Below are 17,159 nucleotides of genomic sequence, written 5' to 3'. Positions count from 1 at the left end.
GTACTCTATGCTATGCTATACCTATTCTAACATTTCCTATTCTCTGCAACCTTATGTACCCTAGGGTTGTCATATTGCACATAGTGTCTCTCCCTTTAGTATATTGTATTGTTCTCTGCATGAACATGGTTTACATCATGACTAATTACTTCATAAACCTGAGGCTGTTTTTAATGTGTTAGATACAGTTCACTACACTATTATAGTGTATGTATATATAACATATATAGTGACTATACAAACCAGCTTAGGACACTGGACATGCACCCAAGCATACCACGACGAGACAAAATGGCCTAGGTTGTAACTGAACAGTTGGACGATTTGGATTCAGTGGTAACAGATGTGAACTTTGCTCCCAGACTGGAGCAATCAATGTTAAACTGGTGTTCAGCTTGGAGGATGGTCAACTTCACCCCACACACACCATGAGGAACACCTCCATCATTCTCAATGATGACGTCGCGTGCGTTGCACCAATCGTTAGACGGAATGCTGCTCGGGGCCCGCCCACTTCTCTGAAGCACAGACTCCTTGAAATCAACCTTCTTGCTTTGTCACTGGATGAAAGAAGGACTACGTGGATCCAAACGAGGGGCTTACAGCGGAACTAGACAGTCGGTCAATGAAAAAGACAGCTAGGTTAACCAGCGATCAGGCTACCTCGTTTTAAGACGCCAGACAGCGGTTGTATTGGTGGTAACTTTCAGTTTAGGGGTTAGGGACCAGAGTGACAGCTAGCTAGCTAGCTTGGACAGCTAATGTTAGCAGCTCGGTGGATGTCGGTGCCTGACAGGCGGTGATGGTTTAATTGTTCGCCGTGATGTCAAAACTGTTCTTTAATAATATTTTTTAGCTAGAAAGCTTTGCCTTATTCTGTCCAGTCAACGAAACCATGCAGCAAATGGCAGAACACTGGCAGGACGCCGCCTCCCAGCAGGTCGAGTTGATCGCCGGTCGTCTGAACGAGCTTCTGTCCGCCGGTCTGGACCTGCTGCACTCGGAGCTGGGGGTGGACCTGCTGGGTCTGAAGCCCGTCCTGATCCCGCCCTGGGTCGTCTTCTTAGCGGCCTGCCTGGGTCTGGTGCTCCTGGTGGCCTTGTGGGCCTCGGCCTGTCGTGGTCTCTTCAAGAAGCGACCCACCGTCACTAGCATCGATGACGAGGGCGTCGAGACCCCCAGAGCAGCTGTCACCCAGCAGGTGGTCAAAAAGAAAAGGAAACCCACAGAGAAGGTACTGTTGAGTTAGCCGGTTGTGCTAACGTTGTCTCGCATGGAGCATTTGACAGTAACTGCTGTTGTTGCTTGACTTGACGTTACAACTCGCAAGTTGTACTTTGCCACGTCCCTAGTCTTCTCATTGAATGGCTGCTTCCTTATTGGGAAAAACCTTCAGATTCAGCTAGCCAGTGTCAGTGATATTTCAAATGTGTCTTAGCTCATCTGGACTGTATGAAGTGTTTGGGATAATACTAGTCTTATTCTGCATATTTTCTAAGAAAATATAGTGTTTTAGTGTATGTTTTTCAATTCCAATCCCAACAGAAGTCCCAGTCAAACGGCCGTGCGGCAGCGGTCGCTGAGGTCCAGGAGGAGGAAGTGTCTGAAGACGTCCTGCCACATCATCACCCAGCAGACGGCCAGACTGAGAAGGTCGCCGAGGTAATTAGCTAATGATAGAGAGCCCTGAGTGCTTGGATGCTTTCATCTGCGCACTCAAGGCTGCTATAAGTGATGCTAAGTTGCACTGCTTGATATAGCCTAATCTATGATGATCTTATTCTACAAAGACATGCCACGAAGTTGTCATAACAAACATTTTGACGCCACATAATGTCATATCATTCAAACCTCCTTTATTGTAGTTAAGAACTTGGTTGCTTGAGACTTTTCTGCCACTGCAGTGGTGTTGTAGTGATAACTGCCGGACTGTCTTGCCGTGAAATAGAGGGGGCCAGCTGCCAGTGTCAGGTTGCCATCTTAACTTGCAGATGCAGCAAATCCTAAAGGATGACTCCCTTTGACTTGGTGTCCAGTGTGGCGCCTTCATGATCGAATGTAACTCCTAGTCACCACCAGCCAGCTGACTGTAATTGGTCTTCATCAGTTCACTTTGCGTTGATTTGCACTGAAGTGCTATTATGCAAATTTATGTGTATCTTGTATTCGAAGATATGTATTGAAGTCAAGGCAAGGTACTAATAGACACGGATTTGAGGATTGTATGTGGTTTCAACTATATATAGACATGGCCTAGCCGTGTTGATTTGATTGACTTTGGTACCAAATGTGGCTCAGTTGGTGGAGCATGGTGCTAGCAGTGCTAAGGTTGTGGGTTCGACACCTGCTGGGACTATATATATGCACTCTAAGTCGCTTAGTGTTCTGCTAAATGCTATATTACATGGGTCATTTATAGAGGTTCAGGGGCTGAAGTGTGGGCTCTCTGTACCATATTTCCTGTGCAGCACATGTGTTTCTATATCAATCAACCATACATTGATTGATTGATTTCTCAAGGTGAAGAAGATCAAGAAGAAGCCCAAAGCGGTGGTAAAAGACGTGAAGGCAGTCACTACTGCTGGCAAAGAGCCAGAGGAAGGTACAGCATAAAGCACCAATTACACAGCATGCGAAAATGTTTATTTGGTTTATATATGGATATATATATATAGCTAACCCATGTCCTGGGGTAAGTGGAAGGGTGTTTTTCCTGAGCACCTGTTCAAATCTACAATTTGGAATGTTTTTTTCATTAGATTCAGCCGTCCTCCCCTTAGACCTTTTCCCCACCCTCTTTGAATAGATTAGGGACTTTGAGTGAATGAAGTATTCATCTTTTGAACCACAGCGACATCCTCATATCTCACTTCAACCCACCTAATCCTTTTCCATGTCTCCTTATCTCTCCCAGACACCTGGGAGACCAAGGTCAGTAACAAGGAGAAGCGTGAGCAGCGCCGCAAAGACAAGCCCGCCGGTGATGGCTCAGGGAGCCCTGGGGGAGTGGAGCCTTCAGCCCCCGCGCCAACAGCCAAGGTCCAGAAGAAGAAGAAGGGTAAAGATTAATCCTACCTTGTACCTCTCACAGTTAGCAGGCCTTGGCTTGGCCCTAAACACAACACACCACACCACCTCCTTCCCTCTCTCGCACGCACACAAGCACCATGAAGGGTAAACAAAACTAATTTGCCATCTAGAGAGAGAATGTTCATAAAGATGTTGTTGTGTGGTGCTCGTCCCTTGTTGAGGAGACTGCTATAAATATAGGCCCTTGAGAATCCTGAGAGCCCAGGGGTGCAGCTACTGTCACTTGTTGAGTGCACTGTTCCCTGGGAGTGTGTGTGTGTTTATCAGGACCATGGCTGTGCTGCCTGCTCTCCAGCCCTCCATTTGCCAATGGGCTATTATGGAATTGTAGCCATGTCATTTAATGAGGTGCAGCTTTTCTGGGATGACTAATGAGTTATTACCCTTATTTATCCCAGGGGAATCCTCCAGAACCAAAGCTGAGAAAGTAGATGTGGTTGCACCTCAAGGTAGGATTGCATAATAGAATTCTTTTTTTCTTCTTTTTGCTAACAGTTGTAAACTACACTACAGCATGTTCTCATGTGAGCTTAGTCGGAAACCCTTAACTTGGATATCCTATTTAAAGTGCTGCCAGCCAACAAGCTGATATGTGGATATTCTGGAAGGGTATCAAATTGTGTGTCTGTCCGGTGTCAGTTAACAGCAGTGAAGCTGTTGTGGAGACTGGTAGTCTGAGTGACCCGGCCGTGAAGAGCCCGTCCGATACAACTGGTCCGGACGAGGAGCACTTGACCGCCACTCAGACCACATCAGAGAAGAGCAATGAGACTTCTCTCTGGGGGCTGGAGACTGACGGTAATGTTGGGGTCATTCGCCTGCAGTGGAAATACAAATTTGAATGTGAATGATGTTTTCAATGGTGTATTCACTGACGTTTTCTAATGTATTAGGTTCGTGGACTGTCATCGATGCAGAGCCAAAGACGCCAGACTTTCTAGCCTCATTCACTGAACTAGGAGTTGTCACTGCTGGTAATTGATAGACATTTTCTATGTGTTTGAGTGAGTACCAATTTTGGCCACTAGATGGCATGGTTTACTATTGTGATGGTACAGATGAGTCTGCTTATTATCTGTTCTAGCTGTAGAACCTCAGCCTACGTTTGTGCCCAGCCAGCCTCAAGTGGAAGATGAGTGGTCTGGACTGAGTAAGTAAATATTAGCTTTTGCGCTGCCCTTTTTGTTTAGTATTTAATTTATTCATGTAGTGTGTGAGTTAATTATTTCTGTGTCTTTCATAGACGGTGGGTCCGGGGATCCCAGCTCTGACTGGAACGCCCCTGCAGAGGTGTGGGGCAACTATGAGGAGCCCCTAGTGGAGACGCCCCCCCCTGCGCCCGAGGAGGAGCAGCTCACTGAGGCCATCAAGGTCTGTCAGGTGTAGGGATGGAAATAACTCTATAAATGTTTCATGGTTGAATAATCAGTGGGTGGTATGAACGAATAATACATGTCTTAATGTGTGCCAACATTCACAAAGGCAGCCATGGATCATCGGCAAGAAATCACTTAATATCTTGAATACAAACTTTATTAGTGAAAAATCGAATTTATTCTGGTATAAGTCCTCATGAATTTCTTCTTGTAAATACTTCAATAAGGCTAACATCTTTAGCAACAATAATACAGAACATAAAAAAAAAGTTTTACGCCCATAGGCATGGTACACATAATGGACATCATCAACTCAAGACATGAAAAAGCATAGGCCTACCTAAAAGATTGTCACAATACTAGGCCACATACAGGAACGCTTTAATAAAGGAGGATAACAATGAAATCACTTGGTAGCCAAACAACATTTTGACAGAGCAGATGCAGGCTTGTGGAACAGAAAATGAAGAGCCAAAAACACATAAGAAAACAAATAGTTCTACTACTGAACCGACATTAGTTCTGTCCGTTAATTTGTGTTTATTTGAATGGGGAAAAAATGTTAGGGTCCAAATGTAAAAAATTGGCTTTGACCCTCAGGAACAAATATTAAAATAATCAGTTAGTCCAACCCATCCCTAGTCAGTTGGTGAGGGGCCAAATCTCATACGCCTTTCCATGACTTCTCGTATCCTATCCACACCATCTCCTCTAAAATGCATTGGACCATAAGTTCTGAGGTTCCTCCACTCGTTTTCCTCTAATGTGTTTTGAGAAGGAGGCGAGGAGGGAGAATGTGAGGAAGACATTTGAGATTGGGTCATGATATCCTCTTCACTCCTTAGCTGTAGTGGTAACATGACTTTGGGGCCACACAAAGCCCCATTGGAGATTCTCTGAATTTAACAGAAGACTTGTGTAAAAGAGATCTGTTTTATTTCAGATTTTAAAAACGTGTGGATGTAGTCCTATATTACACATACTACTGAGAATAGACAGACTTGTAGCAGGATCTGAAGATCTGGCTTTTTTTACTGCTTGCTTGTAAAGAGACCATCCTATATCCTGTACCTATGTCCTACGCAAAGAAGTGGAGTGGGGAAGTAGGGATTGTTAAGTTTGAAGCCTCTGTTGAACAGTGACTCATCTCAACCTCATAAACCATCTCGTATTACAAAATTTGCTCTGCAATTTAAAACTTTGCCTTAAACTCTGTTTTGACTGTGAGGACTTTGGGAACCTGCTGTTGGATTAAGTTGGCGTGTTGTTGTTCCACAGGGATCTGATGAAGAGAAGGATAAGGCAGACTCTGCCACTGATGGAAGTGGTAAATCTAAAAAGAAGAAAAAGAAAAAGAAGAAACAGGCTGAGGATGCAGGTGTTGGACAGGTGAAACCTCTCTGATGGATTACTTGAGTTAGCCTGGAGTTTAGGAGTGGGCGAGGGGACGATTTGGGGTTTCAGCATTACATTGTGCAGGGGCGTGCATCTGGGCACAATCACTGACTTTGACTCAGACTTGTTACAGCATCCATCACAACACACCTTTACACACTTACACATGACAAGCACCTCATTGTACCTTGTTGGCTGTTAGGAGTCCGAGGAGCCGGAGGGGGAGGTGGTGGCAGAGAAGGAGGCCGTGGTGAAGAAGCAGCCCGTCCAGGAGGCCGTTCCTGCTGTCCAGACTGTGAAGGCTCCTGCGGAGGCGAGTGTTACTACCATAGAATTACAGTTGGTTCATAGACATTTGAATGTTATATTCCATGGTTGCTGTTCTTTTTAGCTCAATGCTGCCATTATAATCTTGTAGAGTTTATGCTATTATGTTTAGTGTTGTGTAATAATCACATATGTATTTGTGTCTGTTTCATAAACAGCGACCACAGGCAGTGGTTCAGGACAAAATTTCCCAGAAAGCCCTCACCCAAGTGCCAGAGACCCCAGTGGAGACAGAGACCTCTGCCAAACAGAACAGCCTACCTTCACCAACACAAAGTAAGACCACTGCCACAGACACTTGCTTTTGACACAGACCACGGTCGAAACTCAAGCTATTTTTTTTATGAAAGAGCCATGAATTGAGACTATTGTTGTGGTTTTTGTCATCGTCCACTTGTTTTTGGTATACGGCTCAGTACTTAAAGTAAGACCATTAGACCACCTAAATGTAGTAGTGTCTAGTAGTGACTGGGCCACCATGATGCACCAAGTGGTCTTGCTCACCATCCTCCTCCCACCAGATGTCTCTCTCTGTCCCGTCCCCTGGTCGACTCAGAGTAGGCAGGTTATGTTAGTGATTTACGGAGGCGTAGGAAGTGGCTGGGCCTGGTGATTGTTGCCAGATGTCGTCCGCTTCATTCTGTTTGAATGGCTATCCCAGCCACACCAGCAGCCGTGCTCCTTAATGCATCAAACACAAGGCTGCTGCAGTGCCCTCGCATATCCCTGGGCTTCCCCTCCCATAACCCTCAGCCTCCATAGAGTTCCACACACTCAATGTTGCAATCAGTCACTTATTCACACTCGAGATCTTAAAGTTTGTGTTTCTCTACTGACCATATTGATCTTGATCCTATATGTTAAAATAAGTTTAATTGTACTAAATTGTACAAGTGTGTTTTAAATGTTCCCTGTAACGGTTTCTTCACAGAAAAAGCAGAGGAGAGCCAACCTGTGAAGCAAGTTAAAAAGAAGAAGGCAAGAAGGGAAACATGAGTCCACAGTGACACACAAAAGACTCCATATCCTGTTTATGCAACCTTTTGTGTACAGATTTTTTTTTGTATGAATTAATTGTACATGTAATTTTTAAGGGGGAAAATATCAGACTTCTAACCAGCTTTAGGGAGAGTCATGCATACTGAACTACATGCACTGTAATCTAATAATGCTGCATTTCTGATTGATGTCAGACTCATAATGTTATCCTTTGACAGTGTGAAAATTATAGCAGCAATTGCAACATCTATTCTAGATACATGTACACCTAAACCTCTGCTCACTCAAACACTCCCACATGCTTGACTTTGTTCGCTTTTCGTATGAGTAATAGGTTTTCTATGACATTGAATCATTATAGATTTATGATTTAGAAAGCTAGAAAATGATCATGATTAACATTTGGATGGTAAAGCTATGACATTTAATGTAGAGGAAGAGGGAGACTTCAGATGTCATCTGGCTATATGAGACTAGTCTACATATTGCATTACAGGTCTTTATTTGAGCCTTTTTATGATATCTGTTATGAAACCGTCAAGTTAACACTACAGGTTGATCAATGTTCAGCAGGATGTACACCTGGAGAAATGTTGGTAACGCCTCCTATTACAGCAAGAACATGGTAACATATTTATATATGACAACCACGTAATTAACCTTTAATGATGTCTTCTAAATTACTTACATGGGTGTTACAATGTAATTCAATGATTTTATTGTGAATAACTATTAATTACTGCTATTGCTCCATGCTGTGATGGGAAGTGTTACCAGAACGTCTTCTTGCTGTTCTTTTTGACCGTGTTAGGTCCTGACCCAACGGGTACTTCTCCTACTATTGCTGGCTGTATCTTCCTTGTCCACCTGTGGTTGAGTCAATAGTAAAAAAAAAAAAAACTTTTGTAACCTCTTTGTAATTCAAGAAAAGCTAAGCCATATGTAAAAACATTTAAAAAAAAGACTGAATAATAAATAAAGGCCCTTTTCTACCGTTCATTTGAGATGTATGGGTACGTTGTTGATGTGGAGTCTCAGTAATCATAACATGTTAACATTATACTCTTGTGTTAAACAACAGACTGGTCGGTGTAAAGTGATGTTCCATGCCATAAACTGGATGGCTTCAATCTGCTTTCATGTATGATGGGTTGATGATTATGCAGTAATCAGGAATCCAATTCGATGCCTTAATCAGTAGTACATTTTAATTGTGTAGATGCGTGAACTACAAGTAGTTTTTAATGTGTTTCGGTCAAATGATGGGCATAATTAGTCTGGTCCCTAAACTGCCCCCGCTGTTTTCTGTCTGCCTCTAAAGAACAAATTAATAAATCAAATATTTATTTGCTTCAATTTTGAAAATATATGATAAATACTGAATGCAATGTTGTCTGATTTATTTAAATAAATGTTTTGATATAACTGTTGCGTGAGTGTGTTTTTTTGGGGGGTAGGGAAACTCATGTCTTACATTAAGCTATTGCAGTTACAATGTATTTCAATTTGCGGCTGTACATTCTGGAAATGACGGGTTACATCACCGGCTCTCTGATCCGATCCAGCTTTGGTCACGTGGTGCGTGTTTGTCAACTGAGTTAAGCTGTCTGTCTAACTGCGCCGTTACCACTAATTGCGGACAGTTCATTCATAGGTGGTTATCAGCGACGCAGCGGGCAACGGTATTCACGTCGATTTAATTGGATTCTCAATCCTACATTTCTAGAGTTATAAATGATCAAGCTGTGAGGTGCCTCAGATTTCAACATGCTATCCCCGTGGGACCGGTGGTATTCCACTAGCTGCTGCCTCTGCTGCCATGTCCGAACAGGGACCATCATCCTGGGCATCTGGTATATGGTGAGCATCGTCTCCGATCTGTCAGTCATTGCGACAATGTAAATACTGTGCTGCCGGGACGTAAACAACAGAAAACATTAGCCTAACATGTAATCATTATGGGAAAAGCCAAATGTTACATTGTCTGTTATGGAAATAGTGGTCTCTCAGTGGGGACTCTCAAGTAATGACAATGTTGTCTCGTGAATTATTTTGGTGAATATAGGGCTGAATGTATATTATGGATGGGGACATGAAATAATGATAATAGTAGAATAGTCTACTATGTATTAGAATAGTCTACTATGTATTACTATGATAATGAGGCATGATACAGCACATACACACATGCATTGACTACTATCTAGTTAGCTATTGTGTTCCATAAGGGGTTAACTGAACTCAACACCAATGGAAAGGGATTCTCTCTCCAGCACTTATGAATTTTTCAGTGAGTCATTCAGGTCAGGTAGAGTGACATGTCCTCTGTCAGGCAGAAGCCAGACAATAACGAATTGAATTTTCCATTAGGCAATCATGTGATGAATGATTCATCCTCATTACTAAAAGCTCAGCCACCTATTCTGCTTGTGGAGTTTGTCTGTCCCTCATGGAGGCATTTTTTGACATTGAACGTGCACTGCTATGAGCTATAAGTAAGTTTGACTGTCCATTTTGTCCCTGTCCCTAAGCTCATCAACGCGGTGGTGTTGCTCATCCTCCTCACGGCCCTCAGTGATCCTGACCAGTACCACCTGACTAGCGCTGAGCTGGCCAATGACTTGGACCTGGATGACATGGAAGACGCCAGTAAGTAGAGCTTACCTGTCTGAGAGAGGCCTCCCACGCTGCAACAATCCAGATGACACACAAAGTCCTACCGCATGTTTGATTATTTTGGTTACATATTATTACTAACCCAAATCATTGCATTTTTCATCCTCAACTATATCCATACAGTTGTGTCAAGCATACCTTAGATGGACTATCCCTACAGTTTTTCATTTTAGACATATTTCAACCACTGCTGTTTACAATGCCGTGACAGTGATGTATCCCATGCCATGCAAACAGGGATATTCTGGTAATTTCAGAGTGAAACAAATCAAATCCTAAACCCCATGAGCATGCATGTCTAATGTCCATCTGTATAGAACATTTCCAAACTTGCTAAATCAGCTAGATATCACACAGGTTGGAAACACCCAACAGCATATGTTGGCCAAATTGATGTGTCTGCCAGTGGCACTAGGGTCTGATTGAAACTGACTGACCCGTCCCAGTTCCAGGGGATTAAACCGTCCTGTGATCCCCTGCCATTGGATGGGCCAATCTGCCACTGCATTAGACAACAGTTCAGGCTTTAAAGGCTAAAGCATGCTGGCTTCTTTCACAGAAGCCTGGAGAGTATACGAGGTAGTTTACACAGTATTCTATTGGCTTTGTGCAGATAGGGAGGATTAAAGGGACAGTGTTGTTAAAACCAACAGCATTGCAATGTACAGTAAATTGAAAATGTGTTTCAGTAATGGACAATTAATTCTAATGTATGTAATAATAATGTTCTATTCGAGGACCTCTGCTTTCCCTTGTGGTTATTACAAAAAGAAGATTACATAAATGTCTTTTATGCTTTTGTAAAGACAGCCAATCATGGCTGTCTCAAAAGAGAAGGTCACTGGTCACAGTGTCAGACTACCCAGGGGCCAGTTTCAGCATGGGTAGATGACATGTACCATCAGCCCGTGTATAAAAGAGACAGCACACTGTGATTCTCTGATTATGTCATTGAATCAAAGATACTGACAAATTAATGAAAATGATGCAAGCAAGTCCAACATCCCAGTGTGAGACAAGTGGCCAAGTTGAGACCTTTTTTTGTGAGAATAAGAACGGATCGCTGCATCATCATCAGGTCACATCTGGACAGTGCAAGTTGGGTCACATTCAGAGATAGAGTGTCAGAGATAGAGAACTTTTACCTAAGCAAAACCCAGGGTCCACCTTTTTGTAATAGGATAAGTTGAAGTGAGTACCTAAGGGTTTGGCGTAAGGTGTGGACCCAGGTGTGGTGCAGAATAAAGAGCAGGCGTTAGGCAGCGAATGCAAAATAAAAAAAGTTATCTTTACTGAGAAAATAATAGAGGGCACGAAAATAAAAGGGGAGAGACACAGTCTCCAAAATAGCCTGACATATGGATAGGGCAAGGAAGGACTAAACTCGAAAATAACCCAACAGGAAGAACACTTATCAAATACCTATGCAGAAATACAATCAACTGGTGACATGGAACAACTCACGTCAGGGCTCACGGAGAGAGATTAATTAGCAAGTAGCGCCAGGAAGTGTGTGGGCGTAAACACAAAGGCGCCAAAAAAAACAACAGGTGCAACACATTAGTCCATAATGATGGGGAGCAGGGAATGAGGGAATGAGGCAGCATCAACGGGCTCCCGGAGGGAGACACCTAGGAGTCGCCTTGGGAAGTGCGACCCCATCTGTAAAACTGATTTAAAAAAAAGAACAAAAAGTTATTATCATTTGCTACAGTTACATTTCTTAGCAACACAGCGCCGCATGGCAACATTATCATGTATTATTATGAACCCTGTATTGTGTCCACTTTTCCAGACATGTGCATCGCTTCAGCAATATCATTGCTGATGATACTGATATGTGGAATGGCGACCTATGGTGCATATAAGGTAAAAACAACAGCATTCTATTATGTATACAATATAGATTGTAGTTGCTTTTGTTGGATATTATTCATACAGTAGGTGCAAAAGAATACAGATAAAATGGGGGGTTCGGTGAAGGGATTGTTGAAATGTAGTCTTTAATATTCCTCTAAAAAACTAGTTTTATAGATATGGATTTGGTGGCTGTTTCCCCACTGGACTACCCTCACTAAACCCCCCAAACAGAAACATATGTTTTCTGTGTTGGTCCAACAGTTACGTTTGACTCTCTTCTCTCTCTAGATTTATCAGCCTTTCCTGAGCTCCTTAAATTATATTCCCTCTCCTTAAAACTAAATAACAAAAGAATATTTTTTGTTATTTCAGCAACATGCTGCCTGGATCATTCCGTTCTTCTGCTACCAAATCTTTGACTTTGGACTGAACACCCTGGTCGCTGTTAGTATTGTGCTGTACCCCAACACCATACAAGATTACCTCCAACAACTGGTAAGGCCTCCAGGATCCTACACTTATTAAGTAACGTAGTGTCTCTGGTTTACATCAAAGCTCACAGTGGTGCTTCTGTCTCTGACCCTGTCTTGTCACTCCCACAGCCTGATAACTTCCCCTATAGAGAGGAGATCATGGCCATGAGCAACGTTTGGTTGGTCCTCATCGTTCTCCTGTTCATCGGGTGCATCCTGGGCTTCAAGGTACAACTGTGCAACAAAGTGCTGTATAGACTTCATATGGATTTAACTATAACACAGAATGACTGTTACCTTATAAAGGGATGTACTTAAATGAGCCCTAGTAATGCACACATTGTGAGGTAACAGTGAGGAAAACGGTTGTCTGAGGAATTATTCCAGTTATTTTTTATGGAAGAGCCTTGGGGAAAGTTACGTAGAAGTTCAAAGGACTTGGCAGGAGCTTTTCCTCAAGGCTGTTGTTTTCATAACACTAGAATGCGAGCCATTGATGCAGTGCCTTGTTAATGTTGCTCTTGGCCATCCAGGTTCGGGAGCTTTCTCATTGCTCTGACGGGTGGCCTAATGGTGCCAACGGCTCACTACAGTGCACACCTCTGTTTTAGGATATTGTGAAAGCCCCTTTGGGTAACCTGCCAGTTACGCTGCTGCCTCAGCGCCCCTGTGGGCCCTGTGTAGTACAAAGACCATCCAGATTGAGAGAAAAAGGATGGAGGATGAGTAAGAGTCTGTGTCACCCTGCTAAAGAATACCTTACAGAGGGCCTCTTAATGAATAACATCCTTATGATGTAATGATGGTGACTCAGTCTTCATACCAATTTCAAATGGATACTAATTCATCTTCCGTAGTGCCTCATTCGAAATTCATATCAGATACAATTAAATTTGGCCCAGATTCTAATTGAATGTGAGGTGGATATGTGCAATGTCTCCTTTCCTGGAATTTTTAAGGAGGTCCACAAAGTAAGCAGTATATTACCAGATTATTGACGAGGCAATAAAAATGGCAGACGTGTTGATCCATTGAGGTGGCATGTGTAGTGGGATATACTGTAGTGCTCAGTCCTCGTCTCTTTTATGGAGCTCTTACAGCTTTACCAGATGGTGTTGTGCTTGGCTGCAGACCACCACAGCTTCTGCTGAGACACTGATGATTTGAAGATGTCAAGAAAACACTGGGAGCTTGTTTTTGTGCAACTCCAGAGTAAACTAAATGCTTCTGAATAGGCATGAAAATAGTCTTTATAGATGTCAGTTTTTCCATTTAAGCCATGAATTTGTCAAATACTGTACTTTAAAATACACCCAGCTTGATTGAATACACGACGGTTGTGAATACACACTGACCGTCATCCTATAGCGACAGCCAAGTTAGTCTTGCAACTATTTAAAGATTTAATTTTCTTTTATGTCATGTCCTTAGTATTGACCTATTTAACCCTCCAGGCTTACCTGGTGGCGTGTGTGTGGAACTGCTACAAGTACGTGAGTACCAGAAGCCCCACAGAAGTCCTGTTGTACGTCACCACTACAAATGACACAACGGTAAGTCGCAGGATATGACCCCCTATATCAATCATACTAATACCACCATTTAATTTAGCTGTTTTTTACATTAGTGTATGGTGGAAGTGGTTGGATTCAGTTTTTCCTTGTTGCCAGTTTCTTTGCTCGTTTCCTTTCCATCTTCTCCAATTTGGTTTCAAACTGACATTTACTCTAGACAGACCTCCTTAATGAATACCAGTCCCCTTTTGACAGTTTTGTTATTGCACAGATATCTGTGCACGTTCATTAACTCCTACAATAATATGCCATGCATTTCCAACTCAAAGCTGAACAAATATACTGTTAATAACAGATTTGTTGCCAGATAAAATAGATACTTTTACGTCATTAAATAAATGTGTATAAATGTTCCTAAAACATCAAATGCAAGTTAAAAGCTAAGTAAGCTCAATGGCATGAATTCCTCTGAAGGAATAGGAATGAAAATATCTCTGTGCTTTTTGTTTTGCATTCTGTAGAAACTACAGTTTGTCATAAATCTATTATGAAACATTTATCTGATCGAGATTTGGTGCTTAAGTGCATTTCCAAAGAAAACGAAACCCCACAAATCTATGGAGAAATGACTCCCGTATTCCTGGTCTCACAGATCAGGTTTATTGTGTGCGTAGGTTCTGACAGTAAAGCCATCATGTTGGAGGAGGAAGGAAGTAGCAGAGTTTTGCATGGATAGGAGCTCCACACTGGTGAACTCATTAGTATTATCTACAGTAGGCCTACAGTAAGCTCTCTGGGTGGGTGTCTCTCTCTTGCTGGTGTCCTGTTGCCCAGGTCTGGCCACCTGGCTCCTGATACACGGCTTCCTCCACAGTTAATACAACATTTGAGCTCAGATGGACCAGGAGTGGTGAAATACTACCTGAGAACATGTACGGCACAGGGAGTCTGTTTTAACTCTTATTAAGCAACACTGTTCAGCCTGCTCCTGAGAAAACCAAATGCCTGATGTTTGGTTACTCATATCACAATTTACAGTTTGGTGATTGAGTTGTCAATAGTTTGCATCCTTGATAAACAATATCTATTCCTCAGTGGAACCGTACAAATAAAACAATATAAATGATGTGTATTTGTCCTTTAGATCTTCATCTACCTGACCCTGCGATGCATAATAAAGGGATCAACATGCTCATTCATTCCTGGACATTCGGAGGAATGAGTGACGTTTTGGTGTAGCTTCAACAGCTCCTGATGCGTAAAACACCTGAGCAATAAAGGGGGGACAGAAGCCTGCTCTTAACCACTGACGTCATTAGTCAAAGCAGGCTAGAAAAACAGTATTCTCCGGCTATGCTTTCTCAATTAGCTCTGTTTTGTACCTAATTCATTCCCCCTACAGGCAGCCAGCTTTGCATGTTGTGGTTTATAGACCGCTCGTCTCTGTGTCTTGACATACTGCGCCGCACTGCACATGTGATGTATTCCATATGAGAAAACTCAATAACTTAACCAAGGCACCTGTAGAATAGCTTCAGGTCATAAATCCCAAGATTTAGTATTAAATCACTTGTCTGTGATCAGAGAGGTCTACCTTGACATGCACAATGCATCTTATTGTTTTGACTGAGGAAGACACCAGTGAGGCACCAATGTTACACTGAAGTGGTCCATAGGAAGTGATCTGGACCATGGAGAGTGCCAGGTTGTCTGTGTCAATAGGAAAACCAGGAAGAGGTCACATACATCTGCGATACACACACTCTGCATTGCCATTTCCCACGGTAGTGTCGGAGCCACAGATTACGGTACTCCTTTACCTCGTCATCTGTAATGTACTCCCTGTAGAGTCTATGACTGATCTGGCCGACTGAACTTGTCTTGACTTGTACCAGAATGACTTGCTGATGAATGTGGCCTGTGGATGTCATTGGCCTTTCTTTCCACGCTCCATATTAACAGTATGTGTTTTCTACTCCTCCACCCATCAATATTCAATAACAGTCACAGCTTTGAAATCCTATAATTTATCCTCTATATTAGGCCACAATGACGGATTGGGTGTCACTTCTGAGAGCTTCACTCTATCCTCAAGAGCATATAAGAGGCGTGTAGACAAATACCTGTACTTCTGCCATGGTTCGTCTTCACCACTTCCAATGACAGGAAGGTGTTCTCACCCATAGCTGACCACAAAATAGCGTTTTTATCTGTTTTTTTGGGAAACGTTTCCCTCTGATTTCAGTCTCATCCTCCGCCTGATCATTCTTCATTCTTTTTTCCCAGGTGCTATTACCTCCATATGACGACACTGTGGCTGTTCAGGCCAAGTACGCCGCTCCTCCCCCTTACACTGCAGCCTAAGGGGTCTGGACCAGAACCATCGGCCTGCTGACTGGACCTGACTACAGCCTGGCACACACAACCCCATCTCCATCAGCTTCTCTTCTGACCCCATATCCTCCCATATGTTACTGATCCTCTCCTCCTCCTTAGCAGTTGGATTGACCTGTAGTGTTACTGTGTCGTATTATTATCATCATTATACTGTTTCATTCCAGTTGTTTATTTCCATTTGTTGCAATGTAAGTATCCAGAAAGTGATATGCAACTAGATTTGGAGTGGGATAGAATATGAGAGCAGAAAGTGAGTGTTATAGCGGATATATATTTTTATTAATTACTTTTCTATCAGCTCTGTGTGTGTGCGTGTGTGCGCGTGTGTGCGTGTGTGCGTGTGTGTGTGTGTGTGTGTGTGTGTGTGTGTGTGTGTGTGTGCGTGCGTGTGTGTGTGTACTCTATTGTCAGAAAATGTTTTGAGAGACCGGCGCAATTTAAATCAAACACTTGTATACAATTAAATTGTATCACCCAAGATGATAAAAAGTGTTTCTTTGAGAAGTTTGTGATCAGCGTTTGATTGCCTTTTGAGAAGATGATGTATGAAGTGTCACTATGAGTGGAAGGATTCCAAAGAACTGCACATGCCTGTAATCTAACATAATCGAGGCCCAAAAGTTATAAATCAGCTATACTTTGTACACTTTATAAGTGTGTGTGTGCAAAGTTGTGTTATCTTCAACGTGTTGAGTGACGTTTCTTTATTTTAAAGGTTTGAGTTTTATCACCTGTACATGTGATCTTATCTGTGTTTCCAAATGAAGAAGAATCATGGTCCTGTTTTTTCAATTAAGCCAATGGAAGCTCTAGTCTGTTTTCCCGGATACAGTTATTGGCAAGCTGCTCCCAAGATGTCCTCCGAGGACTCACAATCAAATCTAACGGTCTGCTGCTGGTGATGATTCGGTTTAAAAGAGAGATGTGATATTTATTTATCTATTAAAATCAATGTTATTGACATACATACATGTTTTGTTTGGATTTTATTAGCATGCTGTGTATTGACTGTGGGATCCCAGCTCATTGTATACTGTATGATATTAGCTCAA

At 42.5% G+C, this 17,159-nt stretch overlaps 2 protein-coding genes across 2 annotated transcripts; both read left to right on the top strand.

The window, feature by feature from the left end:
* Positions 1-566: 566 nt before the first annotated feature.
* Positions 567-8,549, top strand: LOC308166032 (protein LYRIC-like). Its single transcript, XM_080540260.1, has 13 exons — positions 567-1,234; positions 1,546-1,662; positions 2,521-2,602; positions 2,915-3,058; positions 3,489-3,539; positions 3,730-3,888; positions 3,984-4,064; positions 4,175-4,240; positions 4,334-4,461; positions 5,745-5,855; positions 6,064-6,174; positions 6,347-6,464; positions 7,120-8,549. Exons 1-13 carry the CDS (start codon positions 896-898, stop codon positions 7,182-7,184), a joined length of 1,572 nt encoding a protein of 523 aa, XP_080396386.1. The 5' UTR covers positions 567-895; the 3' UTR covers positions 7,185-8,549.
* Positions 8,550-8,954: 405 nt separating this feature from the next.
* LOC308166039 (lysosomal-associated transmembrane protein 4B-like) lies at positions 8,955-16,190 on the top strand (the record flags this gene model as incomplete). Its single annotated transcript, XM_080540268.1, has 7 exons — positions 8,955-9,047; positions 9,719-9,836; positions 11,659-11,732; positions 12,096-12,218; positions 12,326-12,424; positions 13,651-13,749; positions 15,997-16,190. The coding sequence occupies 7 exons, from the start codon at positions 8,955-8,957 to the stop codon at positions 16,072-16,074; spliced, it is 684 nt and encodes a 227-aa protein (XP_080396394.1). The 3' UTR covers positions 16,075-16,190.
* Positions 16,191-17,159: the final 969 nt, after the last annotated feature.

The sequence above is a fragment of the Nansenia antarctica genome, assembly GCF_963989245.1.
Source record: "Nansenia antarctica genome assembly, chromosome: 10".
In the NCBI taxonomy this organism is placed as follows: domain Eukaryota; kingdom Metazoa; phylum Chordata; class Actinopteri; order Argentiniformes; family Microstomatidae; genus Nansenia; species Nansenia antarctica.
Note: the sequence above shows the minus strand (reverse complement) of the source record. Positions and strands in the feature narration are given on the sequence as shown.

Coding starts and splice junctions, on each gene's coding strand:
- LOC308166032 (XM_080540260.1), top strand. CDS start 896: ATGCAGCAAATGGCAGAACACTGGCAGGACGCCGCCTCCCAGCAGGTC. Junction 4,241..4,333: donor AGATGAGTGGTCTGGACTGA/GTAAGTAAATAT, acceptor TGTCTTTCATAG/ACGGTGGGTCCGGGGATCCC. Junction 6,465..7,119: donor CCTACCTTCACCAACACAAA/GTAAGACCACTG, acceptor GTTTCTTCACAG/AAAAAGCAGAGGAGAGCCAA.